Source organism: Ricinus communis, chromosome 5 (assembly GCF_019578655.1).
Source record: "Ricinus communis isolate WT05 ecotype wild-type chromosome 5, ASM1957865v1, whole genome shotgun sequence".
NCBI classification, from domain to species: Eukaryota; Viridiplantae; Streptophyta; class Magnoliopsida; order Malpighiales; family Euphorbiaceae; genus Ricinus; species Ricinus communis.
Window position 1 is genome coordinate 28381094 of NC_063260.1, and position 21721 is coordinate 28402814.

The 21721-nt window shown below is 34.8% G+C and overlaps 4 protein-coding genes and 2 non-coding genes across 9 annotated transcripts; 3 read left to right on the forward strand and 3 right to left on the reverse strand.

The window, feature by feature from the left end:
- The first annotated feature begins 1958 nt into the window (after positions 1-1958).
- LOC8284623 (NAC domain-containing protein 71) lies at positions 1959-4888 on the forward strand. The gene is made up of 5 exons (XM_002519795.4): positions 1959-2899; positions 3330-3607; positions 3703-4026; positions 4112-4340; positions 4430-4888. The coding sequence occupies exons 1-5, from the start codon at positions 2743-2745 to the stop codon at positions 4540-4542; spliced, it is 1101 nt and encodes a 366-aa protein (XP_002519841.2). The 5' UTR covers positions 1959-2742; the 3' UTR covers positions 4543-4888.
- Positions 4871-7734, reverse strand: LOC8283023. Of its 3 annotated transcripts, XR_003079159.2 has the most exons (4): positions 7525-7734; positions 6613-7142; positions 5243-5301; positions 4871-5172 (listed from the first exon to the last, which is right to left on the reverse strand). XR_003079159.2 is itself a non-coding variant. In XM_002519794.4 (3 exons), the coding sequence occupies exons 1-2, from the start codon at positions 7694-7696 to the stop codon at positions 6613-6615; spliced, it is 702 nt and encodes a 233-aa protein (XP_002519840.2). In that variant the 5' UTR covers positions 7697-7733; the 3' UTR covers positions 4871-5301. The 3 variants fall into 3 exon arrangements, 2 of the variants coding, with proteins under 2 accessions (XP_002519840.2, XP_025013245.2); XM_002519794.4 differs by having other exon boundaries at positions 4871-5301; positions 7525-7733; XM_025157477.2 differs by lacking the exons at positions 4871-5172; positions 5243-5301 and having other exon boundaries at positions 6548-7142.
- Positions 7735-7815: 81 nt separating this feature from the next.
- TRNAC-GCA lies at positions 7816-7887 on the forward strand. Its single transcript has one exon. It is a non-coding gene; the product is annotated as a tRNA-Cys (tRNA).
- Positions 7888-8702: 815 nt separating this feature from the next.
- Positions 8703-8774, forward strand: TRNAC-GCA. Its single transcript has one exon. It is a non-coding gene; the product is annotated as a tRNA-Cys (tRNA).
- Positions 8775-9626: 852 nt separating this feature from the next.
- LOC8284621 (aluminum-activated malate transporter 12) lies at positions 9627-12745 on the reverse strand. The gene is made up of 6 exons (XM_002519793.4): positions 12301-12745; positions 12037-12177; positions 11239-11511; positions 10991-11112; positions 10692-10832; positions 9627-10351 (listed from the first exon to the last, which is right to left on the reverse strand). The coding sequence occupies exons 1-6, from the start codon at positions 12557-12559 to the stop codon at positions 9728-9730; spliced, it is 1560 nt and encodes a 519-aa protein (XP_002519839.2). The 5' UTR covers positions 12560-12745; the 3' UTR covers positions 9627-9727.
- A 2808-nt stretch (positions 12746-15553) lies between these two features.
- On the reverse strand, positions 15554-21230 carry LOC8284620 (MND1-interacting protein 1). 2 transcript variants are annotated; one of them, XM_015719614.3, is made up of 2 exons: positions 19129-21228; positions 15554-16387 (listed from the first exon to the last, which is right to left on the reverse strand). In XM_015719614.3, exons 1-2 carry the CDS (start codon positions 20815-20817, stop codon positions 15869-15871), a joined length of 2208 nt encoding a protein of 735 aa, XP_015575100.2. In that variant the 5' UTR covers positions 20818-21228; the 3' UTR covers positions 15554-15868. The 2 variants fall into 2 exon arrangements, with proteins under 2 accessions (XP_015575100.2, XP_048229799.1); XM_048373842.1 differs by having other exon boundaries at positions 16183-16463; positions 19129-21230.
- Between the last annotated feature and the right edge of the window lie 491 nt (positions 21231-21721).

Consider the following 21721-nt stretch of genomic DNA (forward strand, 5'->3'; position numbering starts at 1 on the left):
GATATTTTAAATCGGTTTAATTCTGGTTCAATTTTAATTGATTCAGTTCATCACATTAAAATACTAAATTAATAAATTTATACCTCTTGACAAGAGCGGAACTAGCTTTGGGATAGCTCTGGATAGTTTAGAAAAAAATATTTATTTATCAATTTGTCAATTTATTACGATTCGAAAATAATTTTAAAAAATATAACTAAAAATACAACTTTAATATGAGATAGTTAACAATTATCATTATAAAAAAAAATCTATAATTTAACCCAGGCTGACTAAAATTCCTGATTATATGATGCTCATTTTTTTATGTAAGTTTTGTATATCCTAAGGCAGGACCCCAGTTTAGCTATCCTGTTCGTAGTGGAAACACTAAGACTGACCGTTAGTTTTCATGCAAAACTGAATTATCATTGTGAAGATGGAAACCTACTCATTCACAGTATGTTGGGTATAGATGTATTTGATGAGTTTTATGGAATTTTTATTTGTAAATTTACATTTTACATGCTTAGATAAATAAAAAATATATATTTTAAGTTCTAGGTTATTAAATGTTTGTAATTGGTATGTGATTAAACCAAATTATATCAAATTTGTCAGAATTCTCAATAGTGAATCACTGTGTTTAGAATTTATTTAGAATTGAAGAGATAAAAGAAAAGGGAAATTGAAGTAATGCTTGCCAATGAAAATGACCACAAAATTTAGCACCAGACAGTGTCTTTTGAAGTGATAAAGCAACTCTTAAATTCTCATCTTTGTCTTTTTGTTTGCTTTGGTAGTGTAGAAGCATTGAGCTCACCATCAAATGGCTCCTTTGCTAAACATTACGTAAGGTGGCCCCGGGCTTAATTCGAATTAAGGTGTGAATTCACAAGAGTTTAATCACCACTAAGGCCTGTTTGGTCCATTATCAATAATAAAAATAAATTAAAAGGGTTCTGAAAAACTCACGAAGCCCTTTTGGGGGGACACTGTTTCCCAGCAGTGGGTCCAAGTAGATGATGCGGCAATAAAGCAAAAGTGTTTTGTCTGACTCAGGATGATGTGGAAGGAGGCAATGCCATCAAGATTACCCAGATTCTTTAATCGCTCGTCTGCTTCATCACTTTCACCTCTCTCTCCACTTACCAGTTTAGTTCTTTATCGGCACTAACATTTTCTCAGTAAATATAAAGTTCTAAAATATTTGAATTCACTATTTTTGATCAAAATACACTTTGGAATGTAGAAGTTAACCTGTTTATGCTTTAAAGTTTGTTCAATTATAGTTTATCAGATTTTTAGTCATGGTACATGGCAAAATATATGATTCTAACATCATGGTACATAATCAAGTTCTATACATGCACCCAAAAAAAGTCTACACACATGATTAAGCTAAAATAAGGATTAGCAGAAATCTTTTCAAAGATTAGGTCTAAGATTGATTACCATAATAACATGTCAAGATCGTGAAAAACGTCAATTATGTAATTATTGTTTCATATCAAAAGCAGATTGTTGACAATGCTAAGAATAGCTTTCCTAACCACCAATATTGATTATCTTAAGTATGCAATTCTAAATCAATTTGTCTTCCAGTGAATTTTTTGTACTGGAGGGTCAGCGAGTTATGAATTATACAATATGGAATAATCATTCTTCTACTGTCGCTGCTGTTAAAGAGAAAATTCTTAATACAAAAATCTTTCATGTTTAAGAAGAAACGTTATTATTATCATTTGTTCTAAAATTAATGACCTAAGGTCTATGAATGGCAACACAAATGCTATCTGCTGACATAATCAATTTCAACCTGATACTTATAATATTAATGTGTATATGTAGATCTGACCACGATTTCTGTTTCAGTTTTGGCCTTTTTTTTTTTTTAAATTCTTTTCCAATTTCAATACTAATAAAAAGATAAATTTCATGAGCAACGGTCATAAATAGGTTTGGCGGGAAGGGAACTGCTAGGTGTGAACTGAGTGTCCAGAGTGGGCCAGTGTAGTGGAATTTTGGGATGCTAGGGACAAGCAATCTCTGCACTTTCGGTGTTTGTAGAACTTTGATCGCTCGGCTGCTTCAAATCCTATATATAAGACATTTCTTCCACCTCTATTTTTACTCTACTCAACTTCTCCCTCTTCTTTCTTCAGAAACATACCAGTCTTCTTTTTAAATATTTCTTTTTCTTTACCATACAGAAAGGGTCCAGTTCTAGGGCCATCTATTCAAAATTTACAGTCTTTTTCTTAGTGATTTTTGAATGGTTTTGGCTTCTGGGTACTGCAATAGGTTCCAATTTTGGAAGTTCTAACTAGTTTTCAGATAACTTCCTTTCCTTTTTTTTTTTTTCTTTTTTCTTTTGGTAACTGCATAATTCTGGGTATTGCCTGAATTCGAGGTTTTCTTTTTCCTTTTCTGTTAGCTTCAATCTTAAAATCCGTGGACTTAAAATTTGAGGGGGAGTTGGTGGCGGCTACAATTTTGATCATAAGAAGTTCAAGTTTCAAAGGAAAATGGTTATGCGGTATAATGGGTGCATCCTGTGGAAGTTGTACCTAATACTTTGCAAAAAATCAAGTGTTGATAAAAGCTTCTATTTTTGGATTTTTCAGATCTTTAATAGGTATTCCCTGGGTACTTAGCTGCGACGAACCTTCATTCTCTATTACTTCGTCTTATTCTGTTTTCCCCTGTTTCTGCAATTAGCATTTTTAGTTTTAAAGAACTAGAACTAGTTAGATTGGGATAATGGGAGGGGCTTCACTGCCACCAGGTTTTCGATTCCATCCGACTGATGAAGAATTAGTTGGATATTACCTTCATAGAAAAGTTCAGAAGCTTGAAATCGAGCTCGAAGTGATTCCTGTAATCGATTTGTACAAATTTGATCCTTGGGAGTTGCCAGGTACTATTCTGCTGCCCAATCTGTTGGAACTTAAGTAATTGAAATCTTGCTCTTTGCCAATCATATTCTGATGTCTATTTGTATTTCTGTTAAGTTTATCGGATGGTTTTACTGCTACCTTTGTGGATGATAAACTAGTGTCTGAACATAGATTTTTCAATTGAAATATTGGAAAGCACTTTTGCCCTTTGCTTTTTGTTTTTCGTTTCTTCTTTATAGACTATGCTTCTCAGAAGAATACTTTTATCAGTTGGAACTCCCACTTTATTAATTTCTTTTTTTTTTTTTATTCCAAAGTGATTTCAAATGAATATTTTTTTATTTATTTTCCACAACAATTAAACCCTGCAAAAGCATAGCCTGCTGATGATTCAATTGTATTTTTAACATGAAAGATTCAAATTCTGATTTCCAAACTATGCATTTGCAGAGAAGTCATTCCTTCCGCAACGAGACATGGAATGGTTCTTCTTCTGTCCGAGGGATCGAAAGTATCCAAACGGTTCAAGAACAAATAGAGCCACTAAAGCTGGTTACTGGAAAGCTACTGGTAAAGACAGAAAAGTTGTCTGTCAATCTGCTTTAACTGGGTATAGAAAGACCCTGGTTTTCTACCGCGGAAGGGCTCCTTTAGGGGATAGAACCGACTGGGTCATGCATGAGTATCGACTCTGCGATGATGGTTCTCAGGGATCATCAAATTTTCAGGTAAATGGAGCAATTTTTATTTGCAGTACAGAATTGATGTAGGTAGCTGACTGGGAAATTAACCATACATGTCTATTGTGATTTTTTTTATAAAGGGGGCTTTTGCTTTATGCCGTGTGGTTAAAAAGAATGAGCAAGCGCATAAGACGAATGATTCAAATGGAGAGCCTAAAGCGACGGTGGTCGGAGGCAGCTCGAGCAATGCAGATTTCACCTCAACAGTTATCTCGAACGGGCAGTGGAGCATCTCTAATGACATTTCTTCTCAACCAAGTTATTTGTATAACGAGAGTCACCACTCAAGCCCTATTGCTTCTCCTTATCAAGTCACACCAATGTCTGAATGTGAACCTCGTTCGACGGAGAGCAATCCTTCTAGCCTTTGGGTCTCACCTGATCTTATTCTTGATTCTTCTAAGGTATAACATTAGGATAAAGCCTAAATCAAGGACTAATTGTTACCTTCGGAGATTTCTTGATTACTTTTTTGTTTGTTTATTTCAGAATTATCCACAAGTATCTCAATACTTTCCACTGTATGAGTATCCAAGCTCTATGACAACATGGCAACCACATGAAGATAGAGAGTTCTCATCAAGTTCATTATACCCAAATTTTACTGGAGATATTGAACCTGTTGATGATCTCAGTCGCATTGGCTGCATGTCACCTTACTCAGCAGGGCATGGAAATTACATGGATTTAAGTGGAAATGAGGATATGCCTTACGAAGGTTATGATCAGACAAGTTCACTAAGATATGCAAAAAACTATTGAAAAACGAAAAGGAAAGATCATTGTAGCTCTTTTTTTCCAATGCAGGGTGTGAGCCTTGGGATCAAGCTCCAATCTGCAGACAAACTAGCGGAGATGGAAGTTTTGGGGAATACGGCGGTCTTTGGTCTCAAGAAGACAACATGGTGATTGTGATATAGAGTTTTATCTTTGAGTAGTGCCACTAAGAAGAAAAGAAAAAGGGTCTCCAAGACAACGCCTTTTACAGTTTGTTCTTGGAAGGGAAAATAAAGAGTAAATTAAACTCCTTCCTTCTGTATTAAGTTGAGCTAGTCTTGCTGTTAGGGACTCTTAAGTTGTGTTGGCTATTGGATTGGAACTGGTTTATTTGCCAAAAATATTTGGTCGAGTTCTCGTTTACTTTGTTAGGTTTTACCCTCCTGTTAGTGATCGCTTTTATAGATTGCATCAGGAGTTGGTTTAATTTCTGTTATGAACTGCCATTTTCTATGGCTATGGAAAATAAACTTCTTGCATATTGCGATCTGTCATTGTTATTATAGTTGCTGCTGCAAATGTTGGATATTTAATACAGTTTCCCAGTTATTTACCTAGTTAGTTGAGTAAGGATAGACCGAGGATGACATGGGGAAAGGTAGGAAATGAGTTCAGGCTTAAATTTTTCTAATGTAACTCAAAGATATGTAATTTCCGGCGAGACGAATGATGTAGCTATTGCAGTGCTTATGCTTCAACTTTCATGACCTGACTCCACTGTCGTCTTCAGTCACTGTACTTGTCAAATTTGCTATGGACCTTTGCAATATTTGCTGCAGATTTAAAGATGACACTGTAACATAGTTAAGCCAGTCGATTGAGAAAGGTCACCTTTAGACATACCCTTTCAACTTTTGGTCGGTTTTGTACTCACTTGGTGGGATCAATCAGTTTGGATTTTACTGCAAATTCATAAAGCCCCAATCAGATATATATCTTGTGAAACATTGAATAGTTCTGTAATGATTGAAACGTCAAGATCATTATTAGCTGGCGGACTGGCATTGAAATTATTGTGAAAATGATAACTATTAATCTGAAAATTAATTGCAACTCTATCACCAGCTTCAAGAAATAAGAAAACCCTTTTTCTTTATTTTCATTCAGAGAAGTGGGCACACAATAAATAACCCTTCTAAAACAGACAATCTCGTGCATTAAGAACACTTTTACTCTAAATCATATATTCGATTTGGACATAGTAAGAAATTTCTCATTTTCTCAGTAGGCCTCATTTATCTGTATATTTTGTATATAAGGAGCAAACAATTATGCGGACTAATTAAATTGTTGCAAGCGAACGTAATCCTGCAAATCTCCAAGGGCCATTATAAAAATAAAAGAATTGAAAAATCCCCACTCACCAGTTTCCTGCTTCTGAAGTTTCTTTCAACAATATTAAAATGTCTATTACAATATTTTTCTAAGTGAGAATCAATATCTGATAAGAAAAGGATGGCTTGCAACTTTCACTAATAATTGCTCAAAACTAAGGGCAATGCAAAGCTGAGACTCCAAAAGGCTAATTCATAAAGCAGAAGTGGCATTAAAGTGAGTATCATATAGGCTACCCCTAATTCCACAAACATTTTTGCTAGGACACAACAATTTTGGAGATTATGCACTCCAATCAATCATAATTTCCATTTATAATCTTGCTCTTTCATTTCAAGTGTACAATTCGTACATGGTTGCACAGTTTTGTGCGCAAAAAGAAATGGTACTTCTGCAAAGTGGTGCCTAGTGGCAAGGGTATAGCCTATCTAAGAAACGTAATTCCTTGAACTGATGTATGAAATGTTCTCCATCTCCTTGTCTACTTTCGTGAGAATCTTTGACAAACAAGCAAAGCCTAGTGATGTATGAAATGCTTTCCTAAAAGCCTTATTATATCGTTATAACTTTTCGTGCCAACCCAACTCCATATGCTCTTAAAACAGATTCTGCTGCCACCCCTCTATTCCTTTACTAACGATACCTACTATATTTTCCCCTCTTTCCCTGATCAGCTACACCACTGATTTGGATATATTATGTTTTAGAAAATTATCTTTTGGGGCAATAAGACCCACTTGGTGGAATGAAGTAGAAAGGCAGTGGACCATTTAAGTTGGACAAACATGCATCATCAGTGAAGTGGAGATCAGATTTTTCATAGAATATGACATTTTATTATTCAGAATTGCTACAGTACTGCAGAAGTTAAAGCTTACTTAGTATAAGCTTGCGATCTGAGGACTGCAGAAGACTTGGACTTCTTCAAGAGTGGCATTGAACTCGTCACCAAAGATAGACTCCTTCCCGTCAGCTCTTTTTGCATAAGACAATCCCAATCTAGACTTTGCTCGTCTCAAGTCACCAACTCCAGAACTGGCATCAGGCCCCGTGAACACGCCCATGACCGGTGCCAGTGGTGGCCCAATGAGTAACCCATCGGCCCCAAACTGAGGCCCACCCCTTGCGTAATCAAAAAGGGCAGCACCGCTTCCCCCAACTTTAGGTAAAACAACAATGGGTTCGATCTTGTTCTTGTCGTTGTCTGTCCAGTAGAAGAGAAACGCATCAAAAGAGTCATAGTAATCATCTGTGCTCCTGTAGCCTTCAGGGTTAAATGCACCAAACTTAAAGGACTTGTTTGTGTAGCCTATAACAACACATGGTCCCTTGAAGTCACTGCAATTGTGGAAATTTGTTGCACTAAATCCATCTATGGTAGCTTTGTAACAGCACTTGAGCTCTCTACCTGCTCATACATGATACATGCATCAAAATCTTTAGTTTCTAACATTTGATTTTCTTTAATTAGGAAAAGGGAAATACTCAGGAGAACCACACAATTTCATGATCGAAACACGATATGTATAATGAAGATTTAAAATAAATTGGAACCGCTTACTCATAGATGAATTCTTTGATTGTTAATCTCATTTAACCCGAACAAGAAGTACCCTTTATTTTAATATCAAATTAAACTAATACCAATAACTTAAACATCAGTTATATCCTACGTAAGATTGTACCGAAATATGATAATGTCGCTAAAGGTGTGCAAATTTAGAACAATAAGCATATGAATATGATGCTGGCAAATTTCTTAAAGACAGAGGGAGAGAGAGAGAATGTACCTTTTAAGAAAGTATTGTCAACAAGAGAAAGTGGGAAAGGAAGATCGACGTCATGGTACTTAGGCTGTGGCCGATCATTAGAAGTTTTCTTGCCTATATTCCAACCAAATAGGCTTTGTGGACTTCTCTTCGAACCATATAATACTGAAGAGTTTGAAATGGAAAAAGCCATTTACATGTATTATCAGCCAAATCTTATTCTGCAACCTCCCCCTCTTCATAAACAAATACCTTATCCTTCAATGTCTATCAGCTTTCCAAAAGATGAATTATGTGAAACATGAACCATCAAGGTCCATAGTTCAGTGGTATAGCATTTGACTGCAGATCAAGAGGTCGCCGGTTCGAACCCGGTTGGGCCCTTTTTAATTTTTGCTCAGTGTTGGGCCTTTTACAGTAATGTACTTTTTGGTAACAAAATCTGGAACATTTTTAACTTTTCACCCTTGTTCCATGAAAGTCAATTTCATAAATTTTTGTTATACAATAATGTGTTTTTTGTAACAAAATCTGGACCAGACACTTGGAATATTTTTTAACTTTTCAAACTCATGTTACATGAAAGTCAATTCCATAAATTTCTTAATAACAAATCTAGCTATTCAATTTGGCTAATTAACAACAATGTGCTAAAGCCAGGCTTGCACATTGTAAACTTTTATCTTATGACAGTCTCAATTCCTTTTATTTTAAGTTTAGTCTAGTTTGGTATATTCTAATTAAACTTTCTGAATTTTTTATTTAGATGCCATAATAAATAAAAAATTGACACTTATATATCAGTATTATACTTTATTATTTAAAATTAGTAAATATGTATCAATTTAATATATAAATAAAAATATACACGAAGAGATTTTTTTAATATATTTCACTTCCTTTAATTATATTGGATTGTTAAGAAAAATGATCTCATCCCTCCCAAAAACAAAAAGAATTAAAACTCATCTTATCGTCTCCAATACCATAAATGGAGAAGCCAAACATTTCATGTTTGCTATCCTTCATATTTCAGTAATTAGAGAAAAATAATTAGCATGTTAAATTAACCTTAAGTCATTCTTACTTTACGATTATTATGTCACAGGAAATATCTTGTGAAATAATTTTTATCTAAAACAAATAATTGGAAAACTTTTATCTTTTATATTTTAAATGTCTGAAACACGAGACATCGGGGGTCCATAGCTCAGTGGTAGAGCATTTGACTGCAGATCAAGAGGTCACCGGTTCGAACCCGGTTGGGCCCTTTTGCATTTCTTTTAACTGTATTGTAGATACTTCATAAGATGAAAATTGTTAATTTTTAGATCTATTTCGCATAAAACCTTTTTAAATCATATTCGAGAGATTTCGTAAGATGAAAATTGTTATTAATTTTTATATTTATATTTAAAATACCCTTAAAAATATTTAATTTACTATTTTAAGATATTACAAATAATTATAAAATATTTATAAGTTATTTGGTTTATAGATTTCAGGTAAGAGATTATACTAATCTTTTTAAGAAAAGGACTTGAAAATATCTAATTTATTATTATGTAAAAATATCATAAAATATTAAATATTTAATTTAACTTATAAACTAAATTTATATTATTATTTATAATTAAAATAATAATAAATACAGTAAACAACTAGTTTTATTAAATTATAGAGTAATCTTTACAAATCCTTCCACCAATTTTGAGTCGACTCCCGCTTCCGCAATAATCCGCCTGTAATTATGGAGTTCAGTTCTTATTAAAATGAGCTCTACATGCAGAATTGAAGTAGTGGAGTGGCCCATATAAATTTATCACCAGGAACAACTGATAATCGAAATCTATAAAAACAAATTAAATAATACAATATTGATCATTAAATAGTAATAATAATAGTAGTCTTTAGTTTTATGAAGTTCAGTGCATACTATGAATGCTGATACAGCATGCGCCAGGTATATTCTTAGTTTGAAGCAGTGGGTCAAATTGAATTAGTTGTGAATAAGGAATTTTCATGGCATGGGTGAGTTCAACCTTACCTTAATGTGTACTATGCGCTAAATTTATTCTTTAGTTTGTATCACGAGATACATAATTTTGAGTGACCATGTCGAGTTTGAATGGGGAAAAGGTGAAATGATAATAATCATTAGAAAGAAAAAAGACATGGAGTTCCTGTTTTGGGGTGCTTAGTGTACATGCTATATAATTGACTATCACTCTGCCCCATCAGAAGAAGACACATGATTCTGGGCAACATTCACTTTTGGTGTCTCACAGTTGACAATAACCTCATCCCCAGGTTTAAACTCTTTGAAGCAAGCTACCCTTCCCAGTTCTTCCACTTCTTCGATCACATTATCCAGCCTCGCTACTGTCTCCACCAGCAAAGATGCAAATGCTGCAAAAGGAAGTGCTTCTGAGAACTCAAGACTGGTTATTGCTATTTTACTCAACTGCGGCCTTAACACTTTCCTCTCCGCTTCTCTCGATTGCTGATCATTCCTTTTCGTCTTCCATTCTAGCAATGCACAGCTGTCCGTCTTCACACTCGATAATGACACCCCGCGATCTTTCTCTTGCTTCTGTCTAGCATGTGCTGCTGCTACCGCTAGCATGTTGGTAGCTTGGTTACTGTTGGACCCTAGAAAAAGCCTCGGCTGTGATTTTATCGCCTTGTTGAGGTCCTGTAAGGCTTCGTGCAGATGATCCGAAAGTATCTCCGGAGAGCAGTGGCGATGGTTTCGGATACTGTTGGCAAGCTCCATTAGTGCTTTTGATACTTCGCCTGCGACGCGAATGCATGGGTCTTTGAAGAGGGCACGGCAAGATCTCGGTGTCTGCTTATCGGGAAATAAAATTAAGATATCATTATTGAATCCAAGCTGCTAAGGAAACAATCATCAAAGGAACAAGAATCAAACATCAAAAATGCAATTATGACACCTTATTATTGTATAGGATCAAGACATGTTATTAGTCATTATTATGTTTACAAGCTGTGACAACCTGAAGACAGATAATCCAGGATCTCTGATGAAGGAAAAGTTGAAAGCATAATGAAGCTTCTCATCCAAATTCAATAATACTACATGTTACTCATGTTTTGCAGCTAGTGGGCTGTCTCTGGAACGTGATGACACAGCATACTAGCTAGTGACCCAGACACTTTTGCCTTACCTGAATTTCTGTTTGCAGACATCCATGAAGAGCTACAATAGTGTAACTGAAATGGCGAAGAACAGCTCCTAATTTCACATACTGCTGCCAAGGATATTTGCAATTCCTCGAGTGCCTAGGCTCCCAACTCGCATGTAATGCCTGCTCAATTCATATTATGAAACATGTTCAGCACCTAATTAAACTACCAGTTACTGTCAAAAATTGTTTATGAAGGAACCTAACGTGATTCAGATTAAGGACTAGTTGAATTGAAGTATAGTCAGCAAACTACACGTGAATAAGCTAAAAGAACTCACCAAAGTTTCATCTTGTGATTTCGAGTCCAGAACTTTCTTATAACCTTTGTAGATGGGATCGTCAGATAATTTATCTTGGGTAACTTTTTTCTCAGCATCGCTAAAATATTCGTTTACGCAAGCTACAACAAATAATGCGATATCAAAATTTTAAGGATAAAAGCATATAAACATGAAGCCATAATTTTGCATGCATGAACAGGGAAACAGAACCGAGTGATTACTAGGTCTGAAGTATGTATGCGTACCTTCTATAGATTTAGCTAGACCTTCAAGCTTCGACACAGTCGAATTATGGAGATCCTCTCCCGACCAAATTGGAAATACCAGAATACTCATTAATAGGCAAACGCCACAGCCAATGGCAATGGTGTAGAAGCGTTCATGGGCGATTTTTAATACATTGGTGACGCGGAAGCTTGAAACAGTTATCAAGTTAAATGTCAAGAGGAATATCACAACACCATAGTCATAATTCTTCTTGACATAAGGGAAGAATCTGATGTATGTAGCTGCAGCCCCTGTCAAATTGAAAATGAAAGATGCATATTAAGGGGAATAAACTCTGAGTTATGTGCATTGATCTTGAAAAACAAAACCCAAGAAAGTAAAACAAAAATAAAAGTACTAAAAGAAACTAAAACTTGTAAAAATAAAAATTAGAAAGAAGAGTATACCATGACAAGTATATCTCATAACATAACCAGACAGACAGAAACTCTTTTAGATTTTTATAATGCAATGATGGAAGATGTAATTGTTGTTAGGCATTTGGATGTGCCCTGAGAAGAGAATCTAAGCACATGAAAGCACAATTTGAGATTTAAGACTAGTATCAAAAATGCAATTATGAAAGCTAATCACCATAACAAAATTATGGTCGATTGACATGCTTAAATGTCTTTCACATCAAATAAGATTTAAAATTATCAAATTTCTGTATTGACCGCTGCTGAATTTTGTGAATTAGGGCTACTTTTAGTGTTTTGCTACACAAATACACTTATTTTCCATGAAAACTGCAGTTGCATGAAATTGGACTTTACCTATAACACAAACTGCAGCTCCAATGAAAATGGCTCGAAAGACGTGGCCAGTTTCCTGTGCAATGTACTCAATAGCAAATGCCAATAATCCTGCTAGAAGTGTCCCTAAACCTCTGTTAAGTCCTTTGCACAAGGTTGCGCCTGTGAAGAAAGATCAAGGTTAGTATTAAGTAAAGAATTGAATCTGCATAAAGAGAAATTTGATGGAGGTTAAAATGGATAGTGCAAAGCTATTATATTATGGCATCCGATAGAGAAAATTACCTGCTGTAAACTCGAGAACAACAACAACAGTCATTACAGCCCAAATAGCACTTTGTCCAATTCCTTCAAACAAAGGCTCTAAGAGATACAACAAGGAGACTAGTGTCAAAGAAAAACCAACTTTCAGAGCATGGATAACTCTTCGAGGATCTTCTCGACCAAGTTTCCAAGTTGATTGCCAAACAAAACCCGGAAACCTTTTCGCCTTCTCAGCAAGAACATGAAATTTTTTCTTCAGATTCTCCTCAACCGTGGCCATTTCTATGCAAATATACCCTGAAGCTGACAACCCTTTTGTTCTATAACAAGGAAATACAGGAGGCAGCTAGCTAGCTAGATAGAAATGGTATAGGGAAGGATTATAGAAATGGTATTATACTATCTATTATTGCAAGTAGGGAGTTACAGTGTCATATGATGAGGACTCCAACTCCGTCTAAAATGGAAAGGTGCTACTTTATATTGAGATTTAAGGTGAGCTTCTTTCTCATATTCACATGCCTTGCATTATAAAGTGCAGAGATATTGAGGAGGGTAGCTTTCAAGTTTCAATAGTGGTAACAGTCACTACAAAAGTGGAAAATTAAGTAACCCAGCAAGATTAAATAATTTTTAGAGTCAATTTAAATAAAACATTAATATATATATGTTACTCTTCTATTAGCTATTAGGTGCGGTAATTAGAAGTTTTGCTGGCTTCTTACAACAATCTTATAGTAGGTAGTACAACATAAACAAAGATCAACACCTCCTCGTACTTTCCAGTGTCTACCAATTACCGACCATTTTTTTTTCTTTCTTTTAGATAACAAGAAAATATTTCTTTTTTACATGAACTTGAAATTATTTAATTAATGTTGTATACGGCAGCCAAATCAAAAATAAAAACTCAGAACTTAATAAAAAGTGTTTATCAAAATGTTTAAAAGATTCAGTTTTAAGGAATAATATATATGTTTATTACTCTAATTTCTGGTTTTGGTTGAAGAGATGATTGGAGGCAGTGGAATTTAATGCCGATTCCCTCTTTGTGCGTCATAAAGAGGTGCTTAATTATTGAGCTAATATCAAACAAATTAATTTGAATGTAAAAAGCTTAGATCTAATGCTAAAACAAATATAAAATATAAAACACATGATGAGAACTTGAGATAGTGAAATTAAAATATAAAATATCATTATATACTAAAGAAAATCATAAGATCAATAAATTATTATTAATAATAATTTTAATACTAGTAGCTAGTCTGTGTAGAATAAAAGTTGAATTTTGTTTTTGTTCTTTTATTTATTTATTTATAGTTTTATAATCAACCTCCATTATTAAAGCTTAGAAATTCTAAATAAAAGGGGGAATCTAATATCATATCATGTGTGCTTACGAATGAAATATCAATTGCAGAACATAAGTTGTACAATGGAACTCTTCCACAAACTGGGATAATCTTTTTCAAGTTTTTCATTGAGTTGCATCAAACCAAAGCTAAGAAAAGAACATGGCCCTAATTAATATGATAATGAGACAGAAATAAGAAAACCCATCAGCCAAAAGTTAATGGAGACTGCTAATTAATGAACAGGTTGAGGTAGAGATGGAAAAATAATTAAATTTGTGGTTGGGTAAACAAAGAACACCGCCAATTGACCAAAGGCAACCCACACCACATCCCCATGCAACACAAAGGTGACTGACAGGCAGAGGTAACCCCTTTTCAAGTCACGAGAAAATATTAGTAATACAGCTACCTAATGTCTTAACTCGACATGCTATGAAAGAAAGCCTTGTGGTTGTTCTTAGGGTTTTTATGGTTAACCTAACATATGCATGGCATCAGTCAATTTCTCAGGTCTCACGCCCCAGCTATTCTCTGCCTCTCAATTTGAAGTCCTTATTTTGCCACTTTTCATGCTTCATTCATTTTTCAGATTTTTTAGAATGCAAGGACTTGCTAAGCCAAATAATATAAATAAAGCATGTTCGTATGGCACTTGCAATTTTGATAGAATGTCAGGTTTTTGTGTGGTTCACAAAAAAGTTAGCCCCATTTAACAAAAATAATCGATGGTTCAAGAAAATCCTTTTAATGTTAAGAAGAAAAAAAGCGTTAGTACGTTTCTTTTCTTGGGAAAAGATGAACCTACTATATAATTAGATAGTATAATTAATAAACACAATCAAATAAAATCGAGCATTCATCAATTTAACCTTCATGAGGAATATAATTAATTTTAAAATATTCGTTGTGCAAAAGATTTATTTTGCAGAGCGAATATTTATATATATATATATATATATATATATATATATTTTTTTTTTTAAAATCTGTATAATCCATTAATGCTATGCAATTTATCTTAAAGATTTAAAAAAAAAAAACAAAGAATGGTGAATTTATTTTTCCCATAAATTATAAACCTCTAATTTCTCATATAGTGTTGTACAGTGACAGGCCCAAAAAATGAAGTTTAGGAGGGGAAAATATAGAAAAATGATAATTTAAGGAACAAAATGACATTAAGAGAACTTTGCGAATTTCATGAATTCATGTGTCCTTGCCCATGGAACTGTGTTGAAATTATTTAAAAGATAAACCTTTTTTCCTTACATTTCTAAGTAATTCAGTTAGAATTATCAAAGGTCAAAAGGTTTGTAAATCTTTTTTCTTTTGATTTTATGAAGGCTTTGAATGTTTGTGAGGCGTTTAGCCGACTGAAGCTCAAATATACAAATAAGACAATTTTTCGGAAATGTCCTAAAATTAATAAAAAAAAAATATTATATTGTTATGGAACTTGACCAGCAAGAACTTGTTTTTTAGGGCATAAAGATCCTACATCTGCTTTTGCATGTTGTGTTATTTTGAAAGATTTGCATTTACCCTTTCCAAAAAAGTTGTGAACGTTGATAGATCATATTGAGTGAAACCTAAACTCTCCATCTCTTTTTACCAATTGTAATTGCTTAATAAAATTGCAAATATTATAAGTTTCGGTGAAAATTGCAAAATGTCAAGAAGGTTTGGTTAGGCCTATATGTATATATAACAAGTTCACTGCCCTTTGTAAACTATTTAAACTGCGATTCTACCCAAAATATGAGCAACTCATGAGCAGCTCAATTCAGTTAATCCATGGAAGGAATTAACTATTCTGAGAAAATAAATAAAGAAATTTTTTTCATTGCACTTTCATTTCATCTCGAAAATAAATATGAAAATCTGATAAATAAGCCACACCATTTCAATGGCAAAAATAAGGTAAAACAAACATTTCATTTGTTTTAGGATAAAAGCTAGAGCCTGCTCAGCTCTTATTTAAATACATTCTCATCTCGCTGAAAGACCAGCATTTTGTTCACGGCAAGTATGTGTAAAATCATGAGCCTAAAAGAAGTTTACTTCTTATTTACCTACATCCTCATTGTGATGCAAGTACAAGCAGTAGTGTTTCAAGGCAAGTATATATGTCATAGCAAGCAGTCCTGCAAGAAAATAGAAAATGCGTACCATCAAGCATATAGAAAAGTAAAACTTCGGTTGACCTTTATTACTGTCGCACCAACCCATGATTACGAACTTGCACCAAAAACACGGATTCTCTGTTCTATTGGAACCCGACAACATGGACAAGTAGCTTTACCCTTCTTCCCATAATTATCACTGCAACTGGCACACATAACTTGGTGGGCACATGGAAGAAAAACAATAGAGACTTCATCCTTCATACAAATTATGCAATCTCTTTCACAGTTGGCTCCTTTATCAGATGAATCCTCCAGTTTATCTAATTCATGCAGCAGCCTAGCAATTGTTTCTCCTTGGGGCTTTGTCTTCTCAGGCTTTCCAGAGGGTAAAGTACTTAACTGATGATTCAAGTCAGGGGACTCTGCAGATGCTTTTAGACGTGAAAGCTCCTGCTCAAGTCTCTGGAGATCATCCTTATGGCGCTGGAAGTCTATCTCTATCTTGAGGCGCAAAGCCTCAAGCTTCCTTTTATTGCTGGCCTCAGCTGCTTCCTTAGACCGCCGTTCCTCCTCTACCTGGGCCAAAACCTGCTCTTTCACCTTCACTTCCTGCCTCCATTTTGCCTGTAATTACGGCTATCAGACAGCATATCTGGTTCCTAGTGTAGATAAGCAGACTAAGACCTAAATGAAAGAATCCCTGAAAACTTGAAGTTGCTAATTCATAATTAGGAAAAGCATGCAAGACCGTGAACAGGATTATTGACAGGGTTCATAATTATGAAATAAACAAAATACAGAATTAAAGGACGTGTGACGTAAGAGCAAGGACAAACTTTATTTTGAGATCAAAATTTAACTTGCACTAAATGCTTTATTTTCAAATCATAATGCCAAATCCTATGATGCCTACAATACAACCAGTCAAAAGTTATAACAGCACAGTATCAAATTGAAAGAACAAATCCATATTTACAATATGTTCATAGAATAATAAACACTACAGAATAAAATTGAGGGTCTTAATCAAAACCAAGGTAGTCCTGCAGTCAAAGCGGGCATTATAATGTCAACAAAACTGCAGAACAATGATGGTGTCAGTGCGCACCTTTGAAAACAAAAAATAAGAATATGGAATTAAAATTATACTATGATCAGAATGAAGAAAAATAAACTTCCAAAGATCAAATTACCATAGAACAAAAGAAGAGCATTCAATCTATTAGAATTGCATTATTCATTCAAGATCGCATGAAATGTACATACGTGCAGTCTGAGAAGCTACATCTGCACTCAATCAGCTTCCCATGAATGGCATCATGTGTTCTTCAGCTCACATAATTACATTACACAGTGCAACATGTATTATGCAAGACAATAAAAATTGAGATTCAATACAACTTAATCTTCAGTTAATCAGAGCCATATCTAGTGGTGTTTTAACCCTTTTCCAAAATCAAGACAATCACTTAGTGTTTGTCATCTGGAAGAAAAAGAATAGGAAGGAGAAACAGAATTTGAGAAGATAATCTATTGCTTTCTATATGTACAAGATAAAATAAAAATAAGGTAATTAGTTATTTCTGGGAGAAGCAATGTATGCTAAAAGAGCTTCTAGCACCTCCTATTTCTTGTTTCTGCAAGGTCAAATAACAACTTTTCAAGTGGTAATCTATGTGCTTGGACTCTGGCGTGGATAATAAATGTATTCACCTAAGTACCTGATTTTTGTAATGATGAAACTCTAGGATACATGGACTCGGTGCAAAAGGGAACCAAATATTAGATATAGTAGTTATTAATATTACAAAATTCGATTTGAATCAAGCCTCAAATCAATTTGAATTGGGCATGTTAATACCAATGAATCAAATCACAAACAAGTTCTATTCATTTTTGCAGATTTCATAGTTCAAAAAATATAATCCAGGTACAAGGTTTCCCTTTTTTTGTCTTTTCTTATTATTTCCGCCCTATTATTTAATTACTATTCTACCTCTCTCTATATCATCCATCCCGCTATATCATTATTATTATTATTATTATTATTATTATCCTATATTTTCTTTGAATAGAATAGCAGATATTGAAAGTTATATCAAGCATATCTACTTCACATTTATGCCATTTCAGATCACATTGACATGATGGGTAACCAATCAGGGAAAGTGCCAAGGCTGAGCAATATGGGTTGATATTTATCATTCAAGTATCTAAGATCAGGAACAAAGCATAGTGATGACAAAAGCTTTTCAGGGAAGCCTCCAGTAACTTTATTTTTATGAATAAAGATTCAGAATATATCACCACCATGAAATTCAACCTTCCAACAAATAAGCAATTTTCTCTCCTTTCTTAGATGCTCCTCACATCCTACAACAGCATCTAAAATTTTTTTTGTTCATGTAACATTGTTAGTTATGACATGTTAGATTATTGTTTCTGCGTGATCTTTAGGAAAATTTTTAAATTATTAACTGTCCCATGTCTCTTAGTATTAAGTTTTACTTGGCTTTTGTCAACATTTTGTTACTTGGCTAATTTTATTCTCTTATTTCTTCTCTTTAGTGCCTCATGTCTTTCAGGCCTACATCTGTGCCTGCGCCTGATCCTTGTGCCTAGCTCCAGGACTCTTTTGCACCTTAATCGCCTTGTGCCTTTGATAAACATAATTAATATTGTCTAAAAGGATGTGAAATTATTAACTATCAGCTAGCCTAAATGAAATTTACAACAGATGCACTTAGAGATCCATCCAAAATAAGAATTAGTACACCTGTCTATGCAAATAAAATTAAATGAATTTTGAGCAGTGAAGAAAAGGCATAACAACCCAAAGGTGCTCCTCCTGACAGATAGAGCTCCAAGATCAGGCAAGTAAAAGTGGATTCAAGACAAAAATGAGGTTCTCAATTATTCTGAAGTAGCATAAGATTAAAGCTCTACACCATACATAGCTTTGCACCCGTTTATTTTATAACCCCAGGCTTTTGGATTATTACAGCTATATCACATTCATTTTCCGTTGTTTACTTCATCCATCCTCTTCAACTAGCCACAATAATCAAACAAACATGTATAAATCTGGAGACCATATCAGAAGATATAAGCTATACAGTGGACATGTAATCTCTAAATCATTATCTTATGATTTGCTAGACCATCTCTTTTCAAAACAAGACCAAAGAATGAGTTTAACGATGAGGGAAGAATTGACTAGATGATTTATCGCAGGGGCGCAAGATGAAATATGCTAATACACAATCAGCATTCTCAGAATTCACCTATACTTCAGAATTATAATAACATGAAAAAGTGAATACGTAATATATGTGGGTGCACAGATTGGATGGTAACTAACGCACCTCAGCTTCCTTCTGAGCCTGCTCAACCATTGCCAAGCATCTCTGCAACTCCTTGATCTTCTGTTTCTCATCTGCAATCTCATCCTGCAACTTAGTTTTCTGTTTCTCCCAAGCCAAGAGCTTCTTCAGCCATTTTTTCTCTCTCTTCACAGCCTCCATACACGTTGACGTGGACTCTGATGAACTTAACTTAGAAGCCTCCATCTCTGCTCTGATTTCTGCATTCTCAGTCTCAAGCCGCCTCACAGCTGCGTTTGCCCGATCCACTTGGCCACTTGCCTTCCTCAAAGCATTCTCCATCTCTGAGAGCCTCTTCATTGTTGAATCCTCAAGAGTCTGTTTCCCCTTCTTCAATCGCTGTGTTTCCTCCCTCTCCATTCTCAACATTTTAAGCTCTGTCAAATCACTACTAAGCTTTCTTGCAGCTTGCATTGCCTTCTGATGTGCCCACTCTTTTCGCTCTTTTACTTGTCTTTCCAAATCCTTAATCTGATGAAGCAGAGTAACTATCATCTCATCCTTCTGATCTTCTCCAGCAAGCTCCAAATTTTCATCAAGATTCAAGTCACTGAACTTACTTAACACTGAACTAATCCCATCTTGAAACTTGTTCCACACGGAGTTAACCCCATCTTGGTTTTTCGAATTTTGAGACACTTCACCATTCTCAACCAGAACCCTGCTACCTGCAGAAGCTGGGGTTACATCCCCACCTGACGAAACACCCACACAAGACTCCGGTTGAGCCTGAGACTGCAACTGCATCTGTTTTGAATTAGCCCTAAAACCTGCAGCAAACATGGCAACATTCCTCTTCAACAGAGATTTCATTGAAGGTGAAAGGTTAAACCTCTTAGGACAATCAATGTCCTTTGGCAAAGTCATTTCTGCACTATAAGAGAAAAACCCATTGACAGCAAATTCTGATCCTCCTTCATTCCCAAACCCCCACCCTCCATGAAATCTGCATAGGGCCGGTGCTACAACACCAACCCCATTATCAACACCATTGCTACTGAAACTCTCTAGACTGCTCTGCACCGTAATATTTCCATTACCAGGTGGAATTTCAATAGTACTCGCCCTACCCACATGAAGATCACTCATCAATAAACACCACATGGCATCACCTTTACTCAAATGTGGTCTAACTTGTTGCAGCAAACAAACCATGGCCGCAAGAGAATACTCCTCCAATTGCCTTAAATCATTAAAAACAGGCTCGGATTCATCTAAACTCCCATGACTGCTACTGCAATTAGTACCGGAATTGCTATTCAAATGAGCCAAAGAGTTATGCAATATATTAGTTAAAACATCCATACCACCATAGCAATGCCCATTACGCAAAATCGCTTTTAAAGCAGTATCTTCATCATAACCCAATGAAACAAGCTTAGCAATTGCTTCTTTATACAAAAATTCAAGGTTCTTTAATAAGATTTCTTCCAATTGTTCTTCAGTACAATAACCCCAACCATTATCTTCAAGATTAGCATTAGATGAATTAGGGTTTGGATTGGTGTGGGTTGGATCGTGCAGACCCAGGTGGTAAGCCAAGGGTTTGAGGCCTGATTCAAGAATGGACTTGGATATCGAGGACGCATAACAGCAGGGGTCAAATTCAGGTTTAGCTGATCGTGCTCTCCGATTTGTACGGATATGCTTCTCCCTCACAGTGCAACCCATGTATACGTATATGTATATATGTAACCTTATAACAATATAAATAAATAGATGATCAAGAATGTAAAAGCAAAGATTCAAGAAAATGAGTTACAGGTTGGGAGAAAATTAAAGAAATTGGGTCGTTTTCTCTGAATTCTGAAGAAGATGAGAGAAAAGAAAAATGGCGACAGGAGGAGAGTGAGGGGCATCTACCTTTTTAAATCTTTGGCTACGGCTGCAACAGTGGGGCACCTTTCCTTATTGAATAGCACGAGTGTTTGAATAAGTGACTCTGCATTTGCTGGTGTTGGAAATAGGACCCACATTGCTGTAGATCTTCACATCGTGATGGCCCAAAGGCCATGGATGCTTGTTTTGCCTTTACTCCGGGAAAATCGTAACCCACCCCAAATGGGGCTAGGGCGACCTCAGGCCTTGCGATAAATTATATTTCATATTATTCCCATAATAGTATTATTTATAATTGGTAGACGTCAAATATATGCATGATGTATATATATTTATTAATTTAAAATTATAAAAAGTGTATCAATCATTTAATATTAAAATATAAAATACTTATAATATATATTTTTTAATTTTTTTATTATAATGTATATATCAAAGATTGAATGGAAATTTTTTTAAAATAAATAAAAATATAATATTCTTAATGTAATTGATTATAAATTTAAAATTATATTCTCATCATTTTAATTTGAAATAGTGCTTTTATGTCCTATCCGGATATGATAATTTACTTTGGAGCAATTAATATAAATATGTCTTCAAGAACTTAGTTAGTTGGAGTAGCAGAGGAGTTAAGGTCCACAGTCATCTTAGCTTGTAGCAATATATACAACTGTTAATTTAATACAAGGTGGCAACAATCGTACTATATTTTTTAACCTCAGAACTGCTTGAC

What these genes read in the sequence shown, in the direction of transcription:
- LOC8284623 (XM_002519795.4), top strand. Translation starts at nt 2,743, where the DNA reads ATGGGAGGGGCTTCACTGCCACCAGGTTTTCGATTCCATCCGACTGAT. An exon ending in AGGGATCATCAAATTTTCAG is followed by an intron (nt 3,608 to 3,702) that starts GTAAATGGAGCA and finishes TTTTTTATAAAG; the next exon opens with GGGGCTTTTGCTTTATGCCG. An exon ending in TGAGGATATGCCTTACGAAG is followed by an intron (nt 4,341 to 4,429) that starts GTTATGATCAGA and finishes TTTCCAATGCAG; the next exon opens with GGTGTGAGCCTTGGGATCAA.
- LOC8283023 (XM_002519794.4), bottom strand. Translation starts at nt 7,696, where the DNA reads ATGGCTTTTTCCATTTCAAACTCTTCAGTATTATATGGTTCGAAGAGA. An exon ending in TGACAATACTTTCTTAAAAG is followed by an intron (nt 7,143 to 7,524) that starts GTACATTCTCTC and finishes ATGTATGAGCAG; the next exon opens with GTAGAGAGCTCAAGTGCTGT.
- LOC8284621 (XM_002519793.4), bottom strand. Translation starts at nt 12,559, where the DNA reads ATGGCCACGGTTGAGGAGAATCTGAAGAAAAAATTTCATGTTCTTGCT. An exon ending in AGCTGCAGTTTGTGTTATAG is followed by an intron (nt 11,512 to 12,036) that starts GTAAAGTCCAAT and finishes TCAATTTGACAG; the next exon opens with GGGCTGCAGCTACATACATC. An exon ending in TCTAGCTAAATCTATAGAAG is followed by an intron (nt 11,113 to 11,238) that starts GTACGCATACAT and finishes TATTTGTTGTAG; the next exon opens with CTTGCGTAAACGAATATTTT.
- LOC8284620 (XM_015719614.3), bottom strand. Translation starts at nt 20,817, where the DNA reads ATGGGTTGCACTGTGAGGGAGAAGCATATCCGTACAAATCGGAGAGCA. An exon ending in AGGCTCAGAAGGAAGCTGAG is followed by an intron (nt 16,388 to 19,128) that starts GTGCGTTAGTTA and finishes CCGTAATTACAG; the next exon opens with GCAAAATGGAGGCAGGAAGT.